This window comes from Balaenoptera acutorostrata, chromosome 20 (genome assembly GCF_949987535.1).
Source record: "Balaenoptera acutorostrata chromosome 20, mBalAcu1.1, whole genome shotgun sequence".
Classification (NCBI taxonomy): domain Eukaryota; kingdom Metazoa; phylum Chordata; class Mammalia; order Artiodactyla; family Balaenopteridae; genus Balaenoptera; species Balaenoptera acutorostrata.
Window position 1 is genome coordinate 24,963,858 of NC_080083.1, and position 26,353 is coordinate 24,990,210.

Consider the following 26,353-nt stretch of genomic DNA (forward strand, 5'->3'; position numbering starts at 1 on the left):
CATGCGTACAGGACTCTGTGAAGCCGAACCGTGGGCAGTGAACATGCGTAGAACTATCGCTGGGAGCCAGGTACTGGCAGAAACATGCGCAGAAGCCCAGCCGAAGCCTCGCTCGGAAGCCAGATCATGCGCATTGTCAGCTAAAGCTTTTGAGGGACAATGAGCATGCGTACCATATCTGAAGTTGATAAATTGAAATTGAACATGCGTAATTAACCTTTCGGAATAGAAAAAAAAAAAAAAAAGCCACAACAAATCTCGTCGTCTGTGGAACATGCGCATTCGTTCTCTGTAATTTTTTTGGTATTGAAAGTGAGCATGCGCATAATAAGAAGGTTGCCACTCTGAAGTTTGAACCGGACAGAAACGGCTGATCCTGGGGCTGTCAGTGAGTGGGGTTAATGGGGAACTCCTGGGGCGGTGTAGAAAGGGAGAACTTGGCTTTGCTATTTACTAGTGCAGTGGTCTTGCGAAAGTCGCATAACCTTTCAGATCCTCAGTTTCCTTCTCTGTAAAATGAAAATAACGATACCTGTTTTTGCAAGGTTGGTTGATAATTGTTAAGTACAGAGTCTGGCTTACAGGCCACAGCTCTTTCCAGTGCTGCATAGACCCGGTGTGAGGTCTTTACCCAAAATTGTCTCTTTTCAGTGTTAAAAGTAGTGGATACTTCCTCTAATATTTCATCTGGTCTTTTTTCCCCCAAGCTTCGTCTTCCTTGCTGTCCTATCTGAGCTAAATACAAGGACTTTCTTGTGTTACTGTAGTTACCAGAACAGAAAGGCGATTGGTGGAGAAAGTCATTATTTTGAAGAGAGAAAATTAATGTTAATTACATGTGCTACTGTTGAGCTCACTTCTGCATTCGCTCTGTCCCTGTGGTGTGAAGTGTACACTACGAATTCCTTTAACCAGAATTTGTTTTGTTTTGTTTGTTTTAAATGCATGCTTAGGAAAATAGCGATTAAGATTAAATGCAGGGGGCTTCCCTGGTGGCGCAGTGGTTGAGAGTCTGCCTGCCAATGCAGGGGACACGGGTTCGAGCCCTGGTCTGGGAAGATCCCACATGCCGCGGAGCACCTGGGCCCGTGGGCCACAATTACTGAGCTTGCGCGTCTGGAGCCTGTGCTCCGCAACAAGAGAGGCCGCGATGGTGAGAGGCCCGTGCACCGCGATGAAGAGTGGCCCCCGCTTGCCACAACTAGAGAAAGCCCTCGCACAGAAACGAAGACCCAACACAGACATAAATAAATTAATTAATTAAATTAAAAAAAAAAAAAGTAGATTAAGGATTTGAACAAATCTTATAAAAAAAAAAAAGATTAAATGCATGCTTAGGAAAATAGCGATTTTGGAAACTGTTGAGCTGTGTATGAATGGTTTTGGGTACAGTAATCCTGAATCCTGAAACAACTTCCTTGAATGATTGGCTCCTTAGACAACATAGCTATTGTGTCTATAACACCATAGACATATATAGTACTTACAAATTATATTTTTAGTGATGTATATTCACATATATGGCATTTTATTTGTTCTTTATTAGTAACGTAGTGGCTCTCAAAGACTCTATTTTTTCCATTACAGGTTGCTCACTGTTTTGAGGGAGTAAGCCTGGTTTGTGTCTCAGCATGTCAATAGTAACAGTGCAGCTTGGTCAGTGTGGCAATCAGATTGGTTTTGAAGTGTTTGATGCTTTATTTAGTGACTCACACTGTCCCCAGGGACTCTGCTCTAAAAGGGAGAATGAGGCATATCAAGCATCTTGCAAAGAAAGATTCTTCAGTGAGGAGGAAAATGGAGGTATGTGTGGTCCACAGACCTCTCCTTTACTCTGACATAAACAGCCTCTTCAAGGCCAGGCCCTCCACATGGTGTCTGAACCCCATCCCCTTCCGCCTTACTACGGAATGATTTTGCTCTCAGCCCTTTGTTTCTATGTTAATGTTTGCCTCTCCAGTGACATCTTCCCCTCAGCACGTGAGCATGCTCAGATCATGCCAATCTCAAACCAAACAAACAAACAAAACTTAGCTCTTGACTATAGCTTTTTTCCTTCCTCATCTCTTTGCCTTCTCATCTAAGATTCTCAAAGGAGAACCCTCTTTAACCAACTAAAATCCTACTTCTGCTCTGCAATACCACTGAAGCTGTTCTATGAAAAATTCCCAATGATCTCCTAATTCCTAGAGCCAGTAACTGTTTTTCTTTCCTTAATTCACTTAACTTCTCTACCGGATTTGATAACATTAACTATAAAACTCCCTCCTTGAAACTCCTTCTGCTTAGTCTCTGAACTTTTCTTCTCCAGTGGTTGCATCTCAGCCTCTCTTCTGTCCTCACTTGTATAGTTCTCTCTGGGCAATTTCAGTGACTCTCAAATTTTGCTACATCTTTTATACTGGTGACTCTCAAAATCTCTAGCCTAGCATCTCTTCCAAGCTGCAGACTGATTAGTGAACATCACCTGCGTCTCTCATGTGTCCCTCAGATTCAACATCTCCATACCCAAGGGCATTCATTATTTTTTCCTTTAAAACTTTGCTCTTACTGCCCACATACCATCAAACATCAAGATCTGCTTAGTTTACCTCCTGCACATCTCTTGAAACTCTTCTCCCTTTTCCATCTTCACTGTCATTGCCTTAGTTCTGGCTCTTGTCCTTTCTCACCTGGACTGTTTCAAGACAATCCTCCTGAGTTTCCCTGCCTGGTCTCTTGTGTTTATCACATCTATCCTCCACACTACTGTATTAAAAAAGACATCTGACTATTCCTCCCCTGCTTGAACATTTTCAGTGGTTTCTCATTGCCTAAAAAGTAAATTTCAAGGTTTTTAGCATTGCATACAAGGACTTCCAACATCTGAGCCCTGCCTGCTTTCTCTCCCCATCCATCACTTCTTACACCCTCTCTTTCTCCATCTTCTGCTTCAATAATCCTGAGATGCTTTTTGTGCCCTTGGTATTTTTATACCTCTGAATAAAAATACCACTCTGTTAGTGTGGATTTGTTGTGGGTCATATCACATCATACTGTGATTAAGTGTTGATGTGTTTTATCTCTCCTACTGGTCCTCCTAGGGCTGGACTGATGTTGTCTTTATCTCTGTGTTCCCAGCACAGCACTCAGCAGATGTTTGTAGACTTGACCCAGTCATCATTTTAGCCCACGTTTATTCAACCTGCCTAGCACAATGCTAGGCATTATGACACATCTGCATATACCTGCTGCTGCCCACCTGAATTTCTAAGTAGAAGGAAAGTTCTTCCTATCCTCAATCTTTGATTTTTTTTTTTTTTGGACCTAGAAGTTTATGCTCTGAGTTAACCCAAATAAGCCATGTGCAATATTTTTCTTTTTATTTTTTTTTCCCTCTCTAGTTCCAATTGCTCGTGCTGTACTTGTTGACATGGAACCTAAAGTTATCAATCAAACACTGTCAAAGGCTGCCCATTCTGGCCGATGGAAATATGGCCAGCATTCATGCTTCTGTCAAAAACAAGGTTCTGGAAACAACTGGGCATATGGGTAAGAATAATTCCTCATGATTTTCAGTTTAAATACAGCTGCATAGTTGATTAATAGACAGTATAGTTACAACTGCACAGTTGATATACCAAATACATAATCTTGAAATTGCTGTTTTAAAATGTAGAGTGTGACTTCACCCAGAAGACACTCATTCTGTCTCGTGTATGTCTATGCTTCAGGTTCAGGTAATGATGAAACCAAGGATCTCTTGCAGCAGCGTTTTCCACTTCTTCATTGTTGTTCTGCCAGCTAACTTATTGTCAATACAATATCTTTGTCTGGCAGGTATTCCAGTTAATAGGAAATATGCCAAGGCAGTAGTATTGCCTAGGGTTCTTTGGAAAATTCCAATGCCTAGGGCTCACTTCCAGAAATTCTGGTTTAATTGGTTTGGGATGAAGTCTGAATGTCGGGATTTTTCAAAGCTTCCCTAGGTGATTCTAATGTGCAGCAGAGTTAGAACCACTGCTTTAGGAGTATTATTATGAATACTGAATATTATGTTGTACCGTAAACTTGCAGAACTACCTGGTAATTGAAGTCTCCAGCCAAAGGAATGGACTATAAAAGAGAATTTTCTACTCTCAGTAAATTTACTCTCCTAGCAGTCCTATTCACCTGTTAAAAATATTTAACTTGTGTATCTGAAATTTCGTCAATCAGGGTACCTGTACCTTTCATAAGAGTTAGTTCACTTCCATAGGTTTAAAAAGCCTTCGCTATCCTATATCTTTCTCTGCATTCCATCTCTGGTTAAATTGAAAGGTGTTTGTTTCTTTTGCATTGCATAGATACTCTGTTCATGGACCCAGGCATGAAGAATCTATAATGAACCTAATCCAGAAGGAAGTGGAGAAATGTGATTCTTTGAATGGTTTTTTCATCATAATGAGTATGGCCGGAGGCACAGGATCAGGGCTAGGAGCCTTCGTTACACAGAACTTACAAGATCAGTACTCAAACTCTTTGAAAATGAATCAGATTATATGGCCTTATGGAACTGGTGAGGTATGAACATGTCAATTGAAAAATTTATATTTTGTATTCTTTGCAGTTAAATGTAGGTAAAAGATCTCACCCTTTCTTTGGAAATGTTAAGTTACTGTGTCAGGAATGATTATACAATATGGTACTTTCATGTACAATTCATTTAACTTTGCCAAACAAATGAGGTGTCCTTATTCATAAAAATTCTGAAGAAGACAGTTGTGCATCTTCTCTCAGGAACCCATTCCTGGTTCAGTCCCTCTGGCTACAGCATGTAAAGCAGGGACCTTGGCCTCATCATGCCATTGCCAACCTTCAAAGAATTTTCATTTCTTTCCATTGAAAGGAAATTTCTGTATAGGCCAATTTCCTGTTGATCACCCTAGTAGGAGAAATAATAAAACAGAGGTGAAATAAGTCAGTATAGGAAATGATGTAGGAAGAAAGTGTGATAGTAATAGTCATCATTTATTGAGCCCTTACTATACACAGGGCACTGTTCTTAAGTGCTATACTTGCATTCTATCATTAATCTGTACAACTCTAGGAGGCTGGTATAATTATTATCCCCATTTTACAAATGAGGAAACTGAGGCATAGAGAGATTAAATAACTTGTCAAAGATCTTATAGCTAGAAAGTGAAAGAGCCAGGGTTTGAACCTAGGCAGGATGCCCTTAGAGTCTACCCTGTTAACCACTGTTCTCTCCTGCCTTTCTTATCTTTGACCTTTTTTTCCTCCAGGTTATTGTTCAGAACTACAACTCCATTTTGACACTTTCTCACTTGTACCGATCTTCAGATGCCCTCCTTATTCATGAGAATGATGCTGTTCATAAGATCTGTGCGAAACTGATGAATATCAAGCAGATCTCCTTCCGTGATATAAACCAAGTCCTCGCACATCAGCTGGGAAGTGTGTTCCAGCCTACTTACTCTGGGGAAGGCTCATTTCACTACAGAAGAAATCCACTAGGTATTTGTCCTCCTGTGTGTTATTTGTAGAGAAGTCTGATGTTCTGAAAGCCTGAAAGTTGTTCTGCTATGGCTCTTCCCCTCCGCCTAAAGATATACTCAGGTCTCCCTCATTTCAAAACCCTTGCAGCTTAGCTTTATTGAATTTGTTTCAATACTGCTTCTGTTTTATGGTTTGGTTTTTTGGCTGCGAGGCATCTGGGATCTTAGCTCCCCAACCAGGAATCAAACCCGCACCCCCTGCATTGGAAGGCAAAGTCTTAACCACTGGACCGCCAGGGAAATCCCCTTTTTTTTGTTCTTTAAAAATAACTTTGAGATATAATTCACATACCATACGACTCACCCATTTAAAGTGTACAATTCAGTGTGTTCTAGCATATTCACAAAGTTGCACAACCATCATTTTCATCACTCTGTAAAGAAATGATTCTTTTTTCAGGTTATTTGTCAAGTGGTGCTTTATCAATTCAAATCATCTAGATGCAAAGGACTCCGTAATCTATACCCCCAGTCCTACTCTCTTTCCCAAATAGTTGCCTATCCCAGTTTTCTTAGTTGCCATCTGCTTCTTCAGATTTAGCATGTTCTGAATGGATTCATCATTTTTTTCCCTGTCTTCACGCCCCCAGCCCCCTCTTCCTCAATTCCTGTCACCTGGATTTCTCCCATTGTCTTCATATCTCATCAGTATGCTCAGACCTGTTGGTGCCGTCTCTGCCAGCTGTCTGCATTCTTCCCTACTTCCCTATCTCTCTGATATTGGTTCACTTGGTCAGTATCTCTCAACTAATATTGCATACTCTCCCTGAATACAAAGTTCTCTTCATTCTCCTCTCCCTCTCCCTCTCTCCTTTTTTTTTTACGAAAACCGAAGCTCACATCTACATGGACATTCCTGGCTTAAGGTGGTCCTATTCCTGCTTTCCTTCCTGTTGCCTGCTTCTTCCCCCTGCAGTCAATCCATTGTGCACACTGGCCCCAAATGAGCCTCCCCAGTGCACAGATCTAATCTTGTACTTTACTTAACCCTCATTCTATGGCTCATGCATTACCTGCCAGATTTGTCATAATTCCTTACGCCCTGAATCCTAACTTTCCGCTTTCATCACCTTCTGCCTCCTCTGTATAGATTCCCCACCTACTTTTCATCCTGTCTCCACTTTTTTCTTCAATCTGGTACTTCCCTGCCTTGGTCCCTTTGCTCAGTGTTCCTTCTTCTTAGAAATCACTTCCTCCTTCCCTTCTTCACCTCTACTGAAACCTTACTCTTCCTGTAGGGTCCAATTCAAGTGATAATTTTTCCATAAAGCTTTCCTACTGAGACCTTTACCTAAAGTAACCCTTTTTCTCTGAACTCCTGTGGCATTCTGTATCTCTTTTATGTCACTTAATGTTTTTTGCCTTTATTATTTCTTTAAGTGTGTTTGCTTACCTTTAAAAGTAACACACACACATTTATTCAAGGAGTACAAAAGAATATGCAATCAAAAGTAAGTCTCCCTCTGGCCCCTTCCCAGATGCTGCACCATGTGTTTCCTTAGAGGATCTGTTGTATGCATGTTTTATAGTCCCTACTAATTTGCAGCTTCCTTGGGGACATGTGTCTTGTTAATTTCTCTGCATTCCACAGTACTTACCATATTGCACATCTGTTCATTCAACCAGTATTTATTGGCTTCCTGCTATGCGCCAGGCACTATGCTACATGTTGGGGATCCAGTGGGGAACCAATGCAGACATTGTGTTCACATTAAACAAATAATTACACTAAGAACATATAATTAAAAACTGAGTTAAATGCTCTGAAGGAAAGGAGTACAGATCCAAGAGAACGGGTCATGAAGGAACCAGACTTAGGCTGATGAGGCAAAAGAAGGGTGCCCTGAGGAAGTAACACTTGAGCAAAAAGCTGGATGAAGACTTGGAGTTGACTAAGCAAAGGGAGGGAGAAGGGAGTAGCATGTTGGGGGAATAGCATGTGCAAAGACCCTATGGCAGAAGGAAGCATGGCCCTTTAGGAAGAGAGAAATCCAGTGTCATTGGAGCACAGAGAATGGTGTGGGGGATGATTGAAACCTGAGGCTAGAGCGGTGAGCAGGGGCCGACCTTGCAGGTCCTTGTAAGCCATTTAAAGGCCTCCTCATTAATCTAAGAGCAGGGGAAAGCCACTGAAGGATTTTCAGGAGGTCGTTGGCATAATCACCTTTATTTTTGAAAAATCCATTGCCTGTGGAGAGCTGATTGGAGGTTGAGTCTGCAGGCTGGTCCAGTTGTTCTTTGGGGAGATTGTGATGAACTCGGTCAACTGCCCTCAGAAAATCCAAGCCATCAGTTCCATGGGAGCGCTCTTGACTCCCACTACCATGTACAAACTATAGGGCACTGGGTCCACATTTGCCCTTCACCTTGTTTCACAGTGGGAGAAGTATCCTGCTTCTATCAAAGGCCAGCCTCTCACTTGGGTTCTGGGTCCCATTCCCTTTCTCTTCTCAGGGACTTAATTCCTCACTCATCTCTCATCCTCACATGTCATTAACCCTCTTTCCTGGGCTATTGCCATTACAACTGCTCTCTGGCATCTTTCACACCGAAGAAGCCCTCCCTTGACATCACCTCTCGTGATTTCCCCACTTATCTGTCTTTCTTTAGAACAACTGTCCTCAAAGGGGTCTCCATTCTCCCTGTCCTCATTTCTTCACCATCTATTCACTCTTCAACACACTCTGATCTAGTTTCTCTTCCATCACTTTTCTAAAACTGCTTTTCTTAATAGGTCGCAAGCATGTTCACATTGTCAAATTCAGTGGACCGTTCACTGTCCTTATTTTATCTCAGTAGAATTTGGAATGGCTGATCCCTTGTCTTCTAAGTCTCCTCTTTGTCTTTTGACAGCCCCTCTCCTGATTTCCCTCCTTATCTCAATGACTACTCCTTTTATTCCCTTTTTTTTCCTCCTTTTTTGGCTCCTCCTTTTCCTAAGCTCTAAATGCTGGTCTTGAACCCTCTCCGCAGGTGACTGACCCAGTTCCATGGCTTTAAACACCATTTGTATTCTCCAGCTGGCCAGTTTCTCTCCAACTCTGACCAATTCCCTAAGCTCTAGATTTCTATATCCAGCAGCCTTCCCAACATCTATGTGCACACATTCATGGTCGTCCCAAACATAATGTGTCTAAAACAGATCTCTTAGCTTTCCCCCAGAAGAAGCCTGTTTCCTCCTCGATCCTTCAATTGCTCAGTTTTAAAAACTTAGGTCCAGGGAATTGCCTGGTGGTCCAGTGGTTAGGACTCGGCACTTTCACTGCCATGGCCCGGGTTCAGTCCCTGGTTGGGGAAGTAAGATCCCGCAAGCTGTGTAGGAATATGCTATAACAAGAATTCCATAGACTGACCGGCTTATAAACAACACAAGTTTACTTCTCACAGTTCTGGAGGCTGGAAAGTCCAAGATCAAGGCACTAGTAGATTCAGTGCCTGCTGAGGGCCCGCTTCCGGGTTCACAGATGGCCATCTTCTCACTGTGTTCTCACCTGGCACAAGGGATGAGAGACCTCTCTGGGGTCTCTTTTATAGAGACCTCATCTCCCAAAGGCCCCACCTCCTCCTGATGCCATCACCTTGGTGGTAAGGTGATAAATTTTGGGGGACACAAACTGTCAGTCCATAACAGGGTTTGACAAAGTCAAGAATGGTTAAGATGAGAGTAGGTAAACAAGCTGGGGGGGGAAAGCAGATTTTAACAATTAATTTGTGCGTTAGTCCTCAGGAATTATTTGCTGACTGCTGTTTGTTTATGCGTGCTATGCAATAGAATTCAGCTCTAGGTATCTTACAGAAAAGGATTCTTATGTTTAGAGGAAACTCCATTAGCCATAGGATCAATTTGTGCAACATTTTGTAGATGTTTGTGTCAAAATTTGTTCTTAACATTAGGACGTAGGATATGAGTTTGCACTCAATGTTATCATAAAATTTAAATTTCATGTTATGGTAGAAGATTTTTCTTTCTCCTCTAGGTATTTTCTATAAATATATAAAAAATATATAAAATACATAAAATATATGACATTAAAAAGATAAAAATATTTTAAAAACATATAAAATAAGCTCTGAATGAAAAACAAATTAGCCTTTCTCCTTAATTCTGTTTCATTACAAATACAAGGTTCTAAAAATAGGTGTATTTCTGTGTTCAGAAGTTACTAATCCTGTCTTCTTTCCCAGTAAATTTTGATGTTAAGAGGTTCTGATTATTATTTAACCAGATAAAATAAATAAGAGATCTAGGAAAATTTCTAAGGGACTATTTAGTGAACACTGAATGACAATAAAAGCACATTAGCTCTCATGCTTATTTTGTTTTCCTGGGGTTTAGCTAAATATTTCATTCACATTTCCAGTTTCTTAGCTAAAAAGAAATTCTTGTTTCCTTTTGGCAAAGTGTGTTTTTTTCACTCATGCTAAAATAGGTGCCAAAATCAAGCAAATATGTGGTCTTTAATAGACACTGTCTCTGAAATTGTATTTACATTTTAAAATTTAAGCAATTTTGGCCTTGGAGGAGAAAACACATTTGGTTCCCCCCCAAGCCATCAAATCATGGTTGTGTATGAGTCAGTGGAAACAACGTGGAATTTAAAAATTTAGTTCAGATTTTTTTTTCTTTGCAGGAGACTTAATGGAGAATTTAGTTCCCCATCCAGAATTCAAGATGCTGGGTGTTCGTAACATTCCTCAAATGTCTGAGAATTCACTGGCATACAGCACATTTACTTGGGCTGGCCTCCTCAAGCATTTGAGACAGATGCTCATTTCTAATGCGAAAATGGAAGAAGGTAAAGGGTATTTTAAAAATATGCAGCCCACAAGCTGGGAAAAATGCCTGTACTGGAGTTCTCAATATAAACTGGCTTGATCCAGTTGAAATAATGGTGCCTTCTTCTGACCAGGGAGGCTCCTGCAAAAAACTCACCAGAGCATCCTGGGAGGATTTCTTAATCACTTCACAGTTTCATTTCTCAAAAAAATTTCAGATGAGTGTGACATTTATTTTTATTTTATTTTATTTTTATCAAAGTAATATATGAACATAGTTTTTTTAAAAAAATCAAGTAGTCAGAACTCACTTAAGTGTCTATTTAAATCTGTCCATTGCATTGTATGTAAATTACATCTCAATTTTTTAAAAAAAGTCAAGTAATTGTCCAGTATGAGTTTATAATGAAGAAGAGAACAGCCTATTCCACACTTCCCCGCAGCCCAGCAGAAACTGCTTTCAGTGTTTTGAGATGTTTCTTCTGGAATTTGCCCCCATATTTCTAAATATCTTGCATATTCCACTATTTGTTTTACTTTCCAGGTTTAGATATTATCAGTTGCCTTCCTAGCATGAAGTTGAGAACTGAATCTTCTTATACCCCCTATATACACATCCACACACCTTTCCCTCCCTCCTCCCGGTCTAGTTAAAACATACTTTTTTTTTTTTTTAAATGAAACAGGGAGTCTATTTTTTTTTTAAATAAATTTATTTATTTATTTATTTTTGGCTGTGTTGGGTCTTCGTTTCTGTGCGAGGGCTTTCTCTAGTTGCGGCGAGCGGGGGCCACTCTTCATCGCGGTGCGCGGGCCTCTCACTGTCGCAGCCTCTCTTGTTGCGGAGCACAGGCTCCAGACGCGCAGGCTCGGTAGTTGTGGCTCACGGGCCTAGTTGCTCCGTGGCATGTGGGATCTTCCCAGACCAGGGCTCGAACCCGTGTCCCCTGCATTAGCAGGCAGACTCTCAACCACTGCGCCACCAGGGAAGCCCCTAAAACATACTTTTGGGTTAGATCAGTTTTCATTGTTTGTGTTATTTTTGCTATGTAAATATTATTCACAGGTGAGCCATGTACTGTATATACAGATTACATTTTATTTCATGTACAGTTTATTTTTTCCCCCTAGAGTTAATAGTTACATTTATTTGGTCGATATTCTTTGTACCTATTACAAATCTACCCCTAAACTTTTCCGTAAAAATGAAACCCTTCTCAGCATGTTCAGACCTCTCAGGTAATCGTATTCCTTCCATTATCTGCTTGGAGATGTCCCTTGCGGAGGACTGCACCCTCCTGTTCCAGTCTGCACTGCTTACTCTCCAGGCTTGATAAGCAGCCAGCGCTGGCATCTCTGCCTCCTTCTTTATTCTAGCCCGTTTCCTAGATTTCAAATCTTCCTCTTTCTGGGTTAATTCCCTCATATGGATAGTACCCTCCAGGAGCTTCCTAAGAAAGAGTACAGGGAAGGTAAAAATTTTAAGGCTGCAAATGTCATTATCCTACTTTTATATTTGATTGTTTGGCCAGGTATAGGATTCGAGGCTGGGAATCATTTTTACTCAGTGTCTTGAAAGCACTGCTCGATATCTTCCAGCCTCCAGTGTTATTGCTGAGAAGTCCCACTTCAATCTGAATTCCTAATCCTGTTTTATTCTCTCTTGTATCTTTTAGGGTTTTCTCTTTGTCTCTAGCATTCTGGAATTCCTTAGTGTGGATCTTTCATTTATCTCAGTACAATGCAAACTTTATGAGGGCAGAGATTTTTGTTTTGTTTACTGCTGTATTTTAAGAGCCTCACCGGTTTAGCCTTTCCTGAGCAGAAACCTTCTTCTAGGATGGAGGGGGGGGGCACTCCCCCTAGTGCAGGAGTGGGGAAGGGTCTGGGGCTCTCACTGCTTCTCATACAGATTTTTAACTAATCCTTTAGAAGCGCCTGGCCTGCTTCCAGGACCTCCACTGTGGGCAGAAATTTCAGTTTTCCCTGGTTGCTAAGTCAGTAACCATTGGTTCATTTGCTTTCCAGCTTCCAAATTTTTGTTGCCATTATTTTCTTTCCATTTTTTCTTGTTTATGCCTTTAAAAAAAATCCCTGTGTTGTTAGTGAGATTTGGGGAGTAAACTGGTATGTTCAGTCTGTCACATTTAACTGGAAGTCACTACTATGTACTATTTTGGGAGCATCTATTTTACCACAAATTACAGTAAGTTAGGTTTCAATACTATGAAAGTGGATTTCCTCTACATTTACTTGTAGTACCTTACAGATTTTAGATCGTAGTGCCTGAGGTTTGGAGATAAGTAGAAAGTTCACATCTTAAGTAATGCTTCCTGAACTTTTTGGCCACACGACCTGTTTTTCTGGCAAATACCTATTATCAAGGAACACAGTGTTCCTCAGGGTACTGTAAGACGTGGTGCTCTGAGCCCTCTTAGGTCGATGAACCACAGTTTGTTTAGTCATTTTCCCATATGGGAATTTAGAGTGTCACCATTTTTTCACAGTTATAGATGGAGTTTTGAACATTTAAATGTTTTCATATAAATATGAACATACGAATAAATATATTTATGCCACTAACCAGGTTGAAGGATGTAGTTTGAAAACTCTTCATATGTTATCAGAATGCTCTATATGAAGATTGACCCCATTAAGATCACCATCAGCAGTGTATCTGCTTCTGCATGTCCTAGCAACAGGAGGAATGAGTGGCCCAAGGGGGAGCAAGGCAGAAGTTACAGTGTCTCTTATGGACTAGCTTTGGAAGTCACATACCATCATTTTGCACCATCCTTTTGGTTGTTAAGGTCAGCCCTATCCCATGGGTAGGGGACCACACAAGGGCCTGAATACCGGGTGGCAAGGATCATTGGAGTTCATCTTGGAGGCTGGCTACCATCCTCTGCCCTCTGTCCCCTAATGAATCATGTCCTCCCATTTGCAGAATGTACTTAACCCTTTCCAAGCACCCCCAGAGTTAGCACAACAGCCTATTAGCACATTCCATTAGCACATCAGCCTAAAGTCCAGAATCTTGTCATCTAAAAGCAGGTGCAGGTGTGGATCTACATTCCTCAGGTGAGATTTCCTGGGTATAGCTCTTTAAGTATGCCCCACCCCCAACAGTCCATGGTGGAACAGGTGTAGTATTTTACTTATTTATTTTAAAGTTTTATTTACAACACCTTATTTTAAAAATTTATTAGTTGATTTATTTTTTCTAGTTTGGATCAGTTTATTCATGTGAGGACTAGAGATTCAAAGTTCTAAGGGTGTATATAAACAGACTTTAAAAAATAAAACTAGCATCACATTATATGTATTTTTTGTTCTGCAACTGTCTTTTCGACATAGTATTTTGTAGCCTTCATTCCAATTCATTCATTTAGACATGCCTTATTCTTTTTAGTAGCTACATAGTTTTCTACCATATAGGAGCCCTAACTTATTATATGCACATAGATTAAAGAGCCAGGTAATTCTACGAAGCTGGTTGTTAAAACTTTCAGTCCAGGGCTTCCCTGGTGGTGCAGTGGTTGAGAATCTGCCTGCCAATGCAGGGGACACGGGTTCGAGCCCTGGTCTGGGAAGATCCCACATGCCGCGGAGCAACTGGGCCCGTGAGCCACAATTACTGAGCCTGCGCGTCTGAAGCCTGTGCTCCGCAACAGGAGAGGCCGCGATAGTGAGAGACCCGCGCACCGCGATGAAGAGTGGCCCCCACTTGCTGCAACTAGAGAAAGCCCTCACACAGAAACGAAGACCCAACACAGCCATAAATAAATAAACAAACAAATTTAAAAAATTTAAAAAAAAAAACAAACAAACAAAAAAAAACTTTCAGTCCATAACCTTCTTCTATTGTCTCCTTCCCAGAGGTAACCGTTTTTCAAAACTCTTTTGCTGTTTCTTTTACTGTTTTTATCTATTGCCATTTACAGATTTTTCAATGATTTAGGTATTACCTATTTACTTCCCACCATGGAGGGTTAGGATTTAGCTTTTTTCTAACACTGGCCCCTAAGCTCTAAAACACCCTTTAGACAGGCTTATCCTTCTGATATGGTAGTGTCATCATCGGGTTAAATCGATACTCAGCTTTACATTATCATGACCAAGTAAATGCTATTCACAGCTGAGCAACAAAGTATCCTGTGATTACTTTTCCCTTCCTGTATAATTTTTTTGTTTTCTTTGGAGTTAATAATTACCTTGTTTTCTTGTTTGCTTAGTTTTTCTATGCACCTGTCAATTATTCAACCCTGTTTCTCTACTTATCTAAATTTTTTCTTGATATACAGGCATACCTTGTTTTATTGCACTTTGCAGATATTGTGTTTTTTAACAAATTGAAGGTCTGTGGCAACCCTGCATTGAGCAAATCTATTGGCGCCATTTTCCAGCAACATTTGCTCACTTCACGTGTCTGTGTCACATTTTGGTAATCTCGCAATATTTCATACTTTTTCCTTATTATATTTGTTATGGTGATCTGTGATCAGTGATCTTTGATGTTACTATTGCAAAAAGTTGCTATTGCTGAAAGTTCAGATGATGGTTAGCATTTTTTAGCCATAAAGTATTTTTTAATTAAGGTATGTACATTTCTTTTTAGACATAATGTTTTTGCACAATTAATAGATTACAGTATAGTGTAAACATAACTTTTATATGCACTGGGAAGCCAAAAATATTTGTGACTCACTTTATTGTGATAATTTACTTTATTGCAGTGGTTGGAACCAAGCACGCAAAATCTCCAAGGTCTGCCTGTATTCAAGTATTCTATCAGTTTCATCTTCTTTAAGAAATCTCCCCTAGAGCCTTCTGACCTGCTTCAATCTAGTTTTTTTTGCCCTCTCCAGCCAGTGTACATTTGTCCTTCTGGATATTCTATTTGCCTGTCTGTTGTGTTGGATATTCTGCTCAGAGGGTTTACACAAAGCCCCAGTGATCTGGGGGAAGAGGAGGGAGAGACCATGGTTTTCCTGGTTTTCACTTGACCTCTCTGGTTTTGGTATGTTTCCTGCCCTTACCTCTGCCTGGTGTTCTCCAGACTAGAGTCCTTCAGTCATATCCTCTCCAGAAAGTAAACCTTTAGTTTTCTGCTAGGGTGGGGAAGAGGCAGTCCTCATGATAAACAGACAAGTTTAGCAAGATTCCGTAAGCAGGAGTCAAAGGTAGATAGATGTGCTTTACATGGTTGCAAAGCCAGTTTAAGAGCCCATGACTTCGTGTTTTCCTGGATTCCCTTGAGGGATGCCACACCACCTACTTTCTGGAGGCACAGAGCACAATAATGTGAAAACACATAGGCATCATTAATGCTGACTCAAAGAGTGATAAAATCACTGAATGTGAAAAAGTTTTAGGGAAACCTTAACCGAGTTATTTGGTTACATATATATTTTTATATATGCTCAAGAATGATATATGATTTTTAAAAATATAAACCTAATTTACTCTAAAAGAACTCTTCAATAAGTGTAAAATTTAATAATCTAAGTGAATAATTTTTTTTTCTAATCAGTGGTGACTTGGATGGAAGGAAATATAATATTGTGGGTTTATACCCCTTTTTTGTTACATGGATTGTAAATATTTTTGTCCATCACTTTTGTCTTTTGTATGGTATTTTTCACTATATGGAAATTTTACATTTTTATGTGAGCAAACCTGTAAATCTTCCTTTATAGATTCTGAGCCTTGCCCACCCCAAAGATATAAAAATATTCTCTATTATTTCCTAGTATTTTCATAGTTTTATATTTAATATTTAAATTTTAACCCATCTGGGATTTATTTATATTTATATTTATTTATTTATTTATTGGCTGTGCCGCGCAGCATGTAGGATCTTAGTTCCCCGACCAGGGATCAAACGTGCCCCCTGCAGTGGAAGCGTGGAGTATTAACCACTGGACCGCCAGGGAGGTCCCTATTTTTGTTTTAATAAATTTATTTATTTTATTTATTTATTTTTGGCTGCATTGGGTCTTAGTTGCTGCACGCGGGCTTTCTCTACTTGCGGCGAGCGGGGGCTACTCTTTGTTGCGGTGCGCCGGCTTCTCACTGCGGTGGCTTCTCTTGTTGCAGAGCACGGGCTCTAGGCACGTGGGCTTCAGTAGTTGTGGCACACGGGCTTAGTTGCTCCGCGGCATGTGGGATCTTCCCGGACCAGGGCTCGAATCCGTGTCCCCTGCATTTGCAGGCAGATTCTTAACCACTGTGCCACCAGGGAAGTCCCTTGATCATGTATTTTTTATTACTTCCCTTTCCATTTTAAAATTTATTTGCTTAAGTTTTCCTTTTTCATTTTTTGAACACCAGTTTTTTAAGGGCCCAACTTTGGATTGGCTTTCTTTTTTTATTTTTGAAACTTTTAGATAAGAGTTGATTACCTTTTGTTTCTCAGTAATATAGAGTGATAAATTATCTAACAAGTACAGCTTTGACAGCATCTCATGAACTTTTTAATAGTTTTACTGATGTATAATTTATATACCATATACTTCACCTATTATAAGAATAAAATTCAGTGATTTTTTTTTTTTTAGTAAATTTACAGTGTTGTGCAACCATTATCACAATCCAGTTTTAGAACCTTTCCATCACTCCAAAAAGTTCCCTTGTGTCTATTTGCAGTCAAGCTCCACATATGTATTTTTTTTTAGCCATGCTGCACAGCTTATGGGATCTCAGTTCCCAGACCAGGGACTGAACCCGGGCAATGGCAGTGAAAGCCCAGAATCCTAACCACTAGGGCACCAGGGAACTCCCGTCAATATCCATATTTATTTCTAGCCCTAAGCTACCATTGGTATGTTTTCTGTCTTTATTAGGTTTGCCTATTTTGGACGTTTCATATAAATGGAACTATACAATATATAGTCTTTTGTGTCTGACTTTTTCCACTTAACATAGTGTTTTTGAGGTTGGTCTATGTTGTAGTATTTATCAGTAGTTGAGTCTTTTGTATTGCCAAATAGTATTCCATTGAATGGATAATACCACACTTCATTTATATGTCCAACAGTTGATGGACATTTAGGTTGTTTTCACTTTGTGGCTATTATGAATAATGCTGCTATGAACATTTGTGTACAAGTCCTTGTGTAGACACGTTTTCAGTCTCTTGGGTAGATACCTAGTAGTGGCATTGCTGGGTCAAAGGATAAGTTTATGTTTAACCTTTTAAAAAACTGCTAAACACTTTTCCAAAGTGGCTGCACCATTTTACATGCCTGCAAGCAGTTTAAGAGGATTTCAGTTTTTCCACATCCTTGCCAACACCTGATATTTAGTTTTTTTTGATTATAGCTATTCTAGAAGGTGTGAATTTGTGTCTCCTTGTGGTTTCAATTTGCATTTTCCTAACGACAATGATGTTGAGCATCTTTTCATGTGCTTATTAGCCATTTGTTTATCTTCTTTGGTGAAATGTCTGTTGAAACATCTTTCCAATTTTTAAGTTGGCTTGTTTGTCTTATTATTATCAATGAGTTCAGTATGCCAATATTTTTGATTTGTTCTCTATTTTTTGCTGAAAATCAATCTGTTGCTGCACACTGAAAATTTTCCCTATCCTATGTATCATTTAAGAGTATTTTCTTGATATTTCCCTATGACTAGTCAATTTTCTTTTTTTTATACATGTATTCATTTTATTTATTTATTATTTTTGGCTGCGTTGGGTCTTCGTTGCTGTGCGCAGGCTTTCTCTAGTTGCAGCGAGTGGGGGCTACTCTTTGTTGCGGTGCGCAGGCTCTAGGCACGTGGGCTTCAGTAGTTGTGGCATGTGGTCTCAGTAGTTGTGGCTCACGGGCTCTAGAGCACAGGCTCAGTAGTTGTGGCTCATGGGCTTCAGTAGTTGTGGCTTGTGGGCTCGGTAGTTGTGGCTCGCGGGCTCTAGAGCGCAGGCTCAGTAGTTGTGGCGCACGGGCTTAGTTGCTCCGCGGCATGGGGGATCTTCCCGGACCAGAGATCAAACCTGTTTCCCCTGCATTGGCAGGCAGATTCTCAACCACTGCGCCACCAGGGAAGCCCTCAATTTTCAATCCTATTTTTGCTTTGTGTTTCTACATCCCTTAACGTTTTTGTATGTATTTTGTTTATTTGTTCATAGAGACATACAGAATGAAGTTCAGTCTTTCTAGGTGGATAGTTCTATGAATTTTGACACACTTAAACGGTGTAACCACCACCACAATTGAGACAGAGTATTACCATGTTCCAAAAAGTTCTGTCACACCCCTTTGTAGACAGTCTCTTTCCTCCACTCCAAGCCCCTAGCAACTATTGATCTGAATTTTATTCCTATGGTTTTGCCTTTTCCAGAACGTCCTGTAAATGGAATCAAACAGGATGTAATCTTTTGAGTCAAGCTTGCTTCACTTAGCATCAGGCTTCTGATATTGATCCACATTGTTACGTGTGTCAGAAGTTACTTTCTTTTAACTGCGTTGTAGAATTCCATCCTTTGCACCTACCACCGTCCTTTAATATTCGACGAAGAATATTTCATGCCTTTCTCAGGACTGAGTAGTTTGAATCACTTTAGGTCAACCAGATAAGAATGTTTACATTTCTAGAAGAACCCCACCCTGCCACAATTTTTACTTATAAAATGGAAATTTATATAAAATACACATACCATAATACATTTTTCTCTTCTTGTCAAGGCGATTTGTAAAATCTCTTGCTCTTCTTTTTCTTTTGGTAGGTATTGATTGGCAGGTACGGCCTCCTTTATCAGGACTTCCTACGCTTGGTAAAATGTCTCTCAACAAGGAGTTTCATTTTAACACTTCCATTGCTAACTTGGTCATCCTTCGTGGGAAAGATGTACATAGTGCGGAGCTGGGTAAGCAAAGTTAAGGTGAAAATTAAGATGTACATTTTGCACATGTACATGGTACGCATGGTAAAAAAAAAAAAAAAGAAGAAAAGAGAAAGAAAAAAAAGAAGTCCCTGAATTTATTCTTAAAGAAAGGAAAATAGGGCTTCCCTGGTGGTGCAGTGGTTGAGAATCTGCCTGCCAATTCAGGGGACACGGGTTCGAGCCCTGCTCTGGGAAGATCCCACATGCTGCGGAGCAACTGGGCCCGTGAGCCACAATTACTGAGCCTGCGTGTCTGGAGCCTGTGCTCCGCAACAAGAGAGGCCGTGATAGTGAGAAGCCCGCGCAACGCGATGAAGAGTGGCCCCCGCTTGCCACAACTAGAGAAAGCCCTCGCACAGAAACGAAGACCCAACACAGCCAAAAATAAATTAATTAAAAAAACAAAAACAAAAAACACGTACACACAAACACACACATGCACATGCACACACACACACACACAAAAGGAAAATAATAACTCCATATTTTAGTAACAAAATGTAACCATTGTATCAGTAAGTGTGTGACTGGATACCAAAATAGATGTGGTGTAAACAAGAGGACAAGTTTAATTCTTTCTTCCTGAATCTGGTTGATCTGTCATCCTCACTTTGTGGCTTTGTCCTTAGTGCAAGACATCTGTTTGAACTTCAGCCATCAAATCACATAGGAATAAGCAAAGAAGGCCAGGCCTGGTCCTCCTAGGGTCACACACCACACTTGTGTTTATATCCCTTCAACTGGGACTGAATCATGTGCCACATCTAGCTGCAGGGGTGGCTATGAGCACAGTTAAAATTTGGTGGTTCTGTTACTAAAGAAGAAGGGGAGAACAGGTATTGCAGGACAACTAATGGTCTCTGTGACAAGCATTGGTACAACATTTTCAGGAGGTTGAAAGAGCAGTACTCTTCTTAGCTTTCTTTGTGTTTCTATGGCAAGTCTCTGGGATTATATTATCCTTGTCTGATGATTCCAGCAGCATCCAATTGGCTGCTTCTAGCTGTGATATAAAGAAAATCAATCTCATCCCTGTAATACCTCTTAAATAAAAAACTAGTAATAATTAAAAAGAGATCATTTCAAGTCAATCAGATGGTGTACTTTCTTCATATTCTTCATTTTAGATTTTAAAATGAGAAAATTAATAAAAGGATATATAAAGTAATCTAACCTCCAAAAACTTACCCACAGCAAATGATGCAGGTACACAGAGGTGTTCTTGCAAAGATATTCATTGCAACATCTTTCACACTAACAGAAATGTGGGAACAACCTAAATGCCCAACAGTAGGAAATATGTTAAAGAAATTATGGTATATTCATAGAAGCTTTTTAAAATATGAGTGATATTTACTGACACAGAAAAGAGGTTTACAACATATTGGTGAATGAAAAATGCATATTACATAAGGGCATGTATATAAAATTATAGTACAAAAGAGGGTCAGCAGACTGTTCATAGTCTGTCTCTGGCTGGTAGCATTTCAGCTGTTGAGTTGACTTTTAAATTTTCTTCTTAATACTTTTCTGAATGGTGTGAATTTTTTTTTTATGATGAATATGGATCATTTATCCAAAAGCAATATAAAGCTAGTTTCAAAGAGCAAAACAAAAGATTTCTGGTGAAATGGATACAAAAATATCTGTTTATTAATTTGTTTCAAAAACTAACGATTTATGATGTAAACAGTGTCTTGTTATTTTACCCTAGGAGCATTTAAAGATCCAGCTCTCTATACTTCCTGGTTAGAGCCTGTTCATGCTTTCAGTGTGTGGAAAACCCAGCGAGCCTTTAGCAAATATGAGAAGTCTGCAGCGTTGGTCAGCAATAGCCAGTTCTTAGTAAAACCACTTGATATGATTGTGGGCAAAGCATGGAATATGTTTGCTTCAAAGTAAGTAAAAAATAAATCTACAAACCTTTCCTAACCTTAAGCAGATAATATAATGTTAAAACACTAGGCAGGATCTGGAGTGTCTTAGTCTGTTTGGGCTGATATAACAAATATAGCATAGACTGGGTAGCTTATAAACCACAGAAATTTCTCGCATTTCTGGAGGCTAGCATGTCCAAGATCAAGGTACTGGCAGATTCGATGTCCAGTGAAGACCAACTTCCTGGTTCATAGGTGGTGTCTTTTTGCTGTGTCCTCAAATGGCAGAGGGGCAAAGGAGCTTTCATGGGCCTCTAATGCCATTCATGAGGGCTCCACTGTCATGACCTAATCACATCCCAAAGGGCTTACCTCCTAATATCATCACCTTGGGAGTTAGGATTTCAACATATGAATTTTGGGGGAACACAAACATTCAATCAATAGCATGGAGTAAGCACTTTGTAGGTATGAAACTTTGGGCACATTACTTCAGGTTTCATTTCCTTTTCTGTACAATGGATCCAAAAGAGAGGATATATGTGGTGAGGATTAAATGAGATGATAATGTAAAAAACACCTAGTACAGTGCGTGACTAGTAAATGCTCAATAATTGTTCCATAGTATTATTGTTGTTGTTGACTAAACGAGTAGTTTCTTTTTTTAAAATATTTATTTATTTGGTTGCACCAGGTCTTAGTTGTGACTCCAGGGCTCCTTTAGTTGCAGCTTGCTGGCTTCTTAGTTGCAGCACGTGGGCTCCTTAGTTGCGGCAGGTGGGCTCCTTAGTTGCGGCACGCAGGCTCCTTAGTTGTGGCATGGGAACTCTTAGTTGCGGCATGCATGTGGGATCTAGTTCCCTGAGCAGGGATCGAACCCAGGCCCCCTGCTTCGAGAGCATGGAGTCTCATCCAATGTGCCACCAGGGAAGTCCCTAAATGAGTAGTTTCTAAATGAAATGAAAGTAAAGTAGAAATTTCACTATAAGGCAAGGACAATAAGACAGCTTTCCAAAATAAGATCCTTGAGAATGGAAGAGATCCTGATCTTGCTCAGTAAGAAATATTGCAAGTTCAACTCCACTTGGTACTAAGAAATGTCTACTTGATTACCAAGAAATGTGTTATCCGGTTCCCTGACCTCTGCCACAATTACTTAATGTTAAAGCAGAATTCCTCAAATGATTGGGTAAGCCTGTACTTTGATTAGCTAGGATTCCCAAGGGCCCCCCATCCTGCACATGGCCATTCCATAAACCCCTGCTCCTCAGGACTGTGAACTCTGTGTCCTTTTTTGGTATAGTTCTCGTCCCACTCTCATTAAATGGTAGCAGCTATTATTTCATGAATTTAGTTCATGTCTGCCCTTGATATTCTTTTTAACATGATTTCTCCTGCCTCAGAACATTTTGGGGGATTGGAGGTATGAAGAGGATCACCTGGCATTAGTGAAAATTAAGTGTTGTCTGAAAAACACTTGGGAGGCTTCACTTCATTCCTAGAGCTGGATCAATGTGTTTCTACAGTTTCACGCCTTAGATAAAACTTCTCAGGCACTTCTTAAGAGTTTATATTGAACACAGTCATCTCCTGTAGGGTGTTGAATATGTGCTGGGTAGACAGCCAAATCTGAACATGCTTCTTTTTCCTATATGCTGCTGCTTTTTTTTTGGCCATGCCGTGCGGCTTGCAGGATCTTAGTTCCCCGACCAGGGATTGAACCCGGGCCCTGGCTGTGAAAGCACCAAGTCCTAACCACGGGACTGCCAGGGAATTCCCCTCCTATGTGCTTCTTATTGTCACTCTCTTGGACACTAAATAGACAGGGAGCTTGACACAAACTTTGAGAGTTTGCTAACCTTTGGAGTAAACATTGAAGCAAAGGTAAGACTTTTAAGAGAGTCTGCCATCTTCAAATGTTCATGAGCTAGGAAAGGTCTATTTATTATTTGATTTTGAGTTATTCGTTTGCCTGAGATTTTTATTTCATATTTTCTATTTCTTTCACCAGAGCCTACATTCATCAGTACACAAAATTTGGAATTGAAGAAGAGGATTTTTTGGACAGTTTCACATTGTTAGAACAGGTTATTGCTAGTTACTGCAACCTCGGATTTTGAACAAAGGGGGAGAATTACCTTAAGTCATCTTTGGACTAAAATACTCGGAATACTACTTTCTCCGTAAGGTTTTTCAAATTCCTATCTGCTAATGTAACAAGGTTGAATGCTGATTCCTTCTTCATACTATAGCCACAGAAAAGGAGAAAAACCTTTCATGTTTTCAATGAAAACATCTACTTGAAATTTTCCTTTGTAAGAAAAAATATTGGTACTTCTTTAAAGAACTTTGGGAATACTTTGCTGAGATGCTAGAACTCTAGAACTATCAGAAAGGGAAACTTCCCTCTTTATTCCAAAAAGCATTCACTAAATATGAGCTAAACTTTCATAGCACAATTTTAAGCTAAGAAATTGCAATTCCCTATTTAAATATATTCATCTTTGAAGTGAATGTTTTGAACCATAAGAGGGAGCTGTTGTCAAAAGCTACAGGGTGAACATCTATTTTTGAATATTTTATTCTAAAACGGTAAGATTTTCCACTTTAAGCAGCTATTTAAAAATAAGTGTCAGGACTTTGTTAATAAATGTGTATCATGCTTAAATACAAAAGTAAATCAGCAAATGTTTACTTTGTTTGCTGTTCTTAAATTTTCTGGGCATCAGAAAATTGGGTTTTTCTTTTAGATCTTAGAATGCCAGAGCAGAAACTGATTTTATTCAACCGGTGCTTTAAAATTACTTACAGGTATTTAGCTGGTGTGGAAGATGGTTATATTCTTTTCAGTAAAAGGGGTAAAAGAGCTTTCACCAAAATTTCACTAAGTTGAGAAAATTATCACCAAGGAACTAGTGTCCTAGATGAAATTGACACATACAGATGTTGGTTTCATTCAGAAGGACAGAACACATTTGGAAATTGGCAACTGAGTTTGAGGGGAATGGTGTAGTTCAATAAAACACATCACATGCAGTGTATTAACAAATATAAAATGGCAAACAAATAGGAACATTTTGCCCTTTCTGCCAAATCTACCAGTGGTTTCTTCCTTTTCTTTCCATATGGAAATGATTACCTTTTTGCTGTTTTTCTTATCAACTGTTGCTATGATTTAAAATACTGAACCATATCTTATTTCTAAGGAATGTAAAAAGTGGTCTGTTCAACTGCTAAAAGGCACACCCACTGCTGTATTTTGTTAAGCCAAGAATACTAGAAAATAATGAGATCGTAATTTTTACAAAATAAAGTTAAAAGTAATAGTTTAGCATTGCAGAGATCCAAAGACTAAAACAATTTCCCGAACTAAACCAGCATTAATGAAGATCTGTAACCGAATTACCTCACTAGAGGGTAGGCTGATTCTGAGGAACTTTGCTACAAGTTAAGCTTCAAGAAAGTTGTAAGTTGAAATCATTTTATATTTGAGAAAAGCATGCATGAGGTACCAAATGGGACAAATATATTTCTAATTTGGCAACTCATGGAATCAATGGCAGGTGACTATTGGAAGAAAACTCCAATTAGACAGAGCCGTGGGTTCATTCACTTATGTGAGTTGACCCTTTCTTATGCACATTATTGTTTAATGCACAACTGCATTATTTGGTATGTGTGGATACCTAAATATTTGCAAAATTGTTTTAAATGTTTACATTGAAATTTTTTTCTTGTCTATTTGGAATAATATAAAAATTTTTGCTATTAGGGTTGTGATAACTTAAAAATTAACACAAAGAAGTTGATGCCAAAGCTTCAAAATAAGGGGTGGCATTGGAAATGTACTTTGATTTGTGTGGAGATAATGGCCAATCAGCCAGGACAACATTAGAATCATAACTTCCTGGGCATAGAGAGCCAAAAGCTTTGAACATGTAATTTCTTAGATTACTGGGTAACTGGCGTACTATGTGTCACTCAGACATTATCCCACACAGACAAGATGCACCCCTATAGGCAGTGAGTACAGTATAAATTCAAACTGTTTCTTATTTTCAAACCTTTTCGCTCTCCCCCATTTGTGCTTTTCTTAAGAGCTCTTCAAGCGGTAGAACCTGTTTCTTCCCATTCATTCCCTCTTGATTCTAGCTTTGAGTACTCGCCCCACAACCCCTCACCGCTACTATTCAGTCAGCCAACAATCCCTTTCTCCTTTCTTTAACCTGCCACTTAGAACTCAGTGTGTGTCCATGATTCACTGTTCTCAGTCCATTCATTCATTCAACCAGTATCTATTCACTGTCAGGCACCGAACAAATGCTAAGTATATGGGGATCAATAACACAAAGTCTAAATGAAGAAGCTTACAATGTACTTAAGTTTCTTTCCATGCCTGGTGCTACGATTCTAGCTTCCTAATTACTGCTTATTATCTGGCCCATGTCCATGTTCAGTTTTTTTTTTTTTTTTTTTTTACAGTAAAGATGTGGTACAAGGTAAAGAACCGTGAACTGGGACCTCTAGTCTAGGCTTTAAATTTGTCTGAAGCCTCCTCACTGGCTCTGTAGACTTGACTGTGCAGTGTACATACCAGTGATTCTTCTCCTGACCACCATGTTTATCACACTTGCATTCCTGTCCAAAATTTTGTTTTAAAACATGCTCCATATGTTCCCATCCCGCTATTCTCTCCGCATGAGCTCAAGGTTTGGCAGTCAACCCTTCCTTGTTCTTCCACCTATCTTCCAAATATGGCTTTGCCCACTAACTTGTCATTTTTGCAAGTAATCAGTTATTTAATTTAAGAGATATTTGCTCATCTGTATCAATCACATTGTTTCCTATGGGTTTTAGGAATGTGAGCTAAAAAATCTGGCTTTATATTTTTAACTAAATAACTTCCTACTCCTACACTCTGAAATGTCTCAGACGATGAAATGTCAACCTTATTAATAAATGGAATCCCATTTCCACTAGCAGGAATGTTAAGATAAACAATGTAAATATTTTAAGTTTCTGGAGAACGCAGTGTTGGGTCAGTGTTGCAGAAGATATGGCATTCAAGGGAGAAGAGGGAAAAGAGAGAAAATCCTAATCATTTAGACTCCAGGGAGCCAGTGAAGCAGGGGAAGAGATGAAAAGGAAGGTCAGGGGAACTGATCATGATCCCAAAGAACTGCTAATAGCTTACAAGCATTTAAAAAAAAAAAAAAAAAAAAAACTTGATGGTTTTTGAATTATGGACTTTACCTAATGATAAAAAATCTAAGAATAGC

General features: G+C 39.5%; 1 protein-coding gene across 5 annotated transcripts; it reads left to right on the forward strand.

Annotated features, from left to right (window-relative positions):
- Positions 1-51: 51 nt before the first annotated feature.
- On the forward strand, positions 52-24,832 carry TUBD1 (tubulin delta 1). 5 transcript variants are annotated; one of them, XM_057536689.1, is made up of 9 exons: positions 52-70; positions 1,588-1,803; positions 3,384-3,531; positions 4,326-4,542; positions 5,265-5,496; positions 10,169-10,333; positions 19,039-19,179; positions 20,912-21,095; positions 23,086-24,832. In XM_057536689.1, exons 2-9 carry the CDS (start codon positions 1,632-1,634, stop codon positions 23,192-23,194), a joined length of 1,368 nt encoding a protein of 455 aa, XP_057392672.1. In that variant the 5' UTR covers positions 52-70; positions 1,588-1,631; the 3' UTR covers positions 23,195-24,832. The 5 variants fall into 5 exon arrangements, with proteins under 5 accessions (XP_057392672.1, XP_007190344.1, XP_007190346.1 ...); XM_007190284.2 differs by lacking the exon at positions 52-70 and adding an exon at positions 183-388; XM_057536688.1 differs by lacking the exon at positions 52-70 and adding an exon at positions 416-545.
- The last annotated feature ends 1,521 nt before the right edge of the window (positions 24,833-26,353 follow it).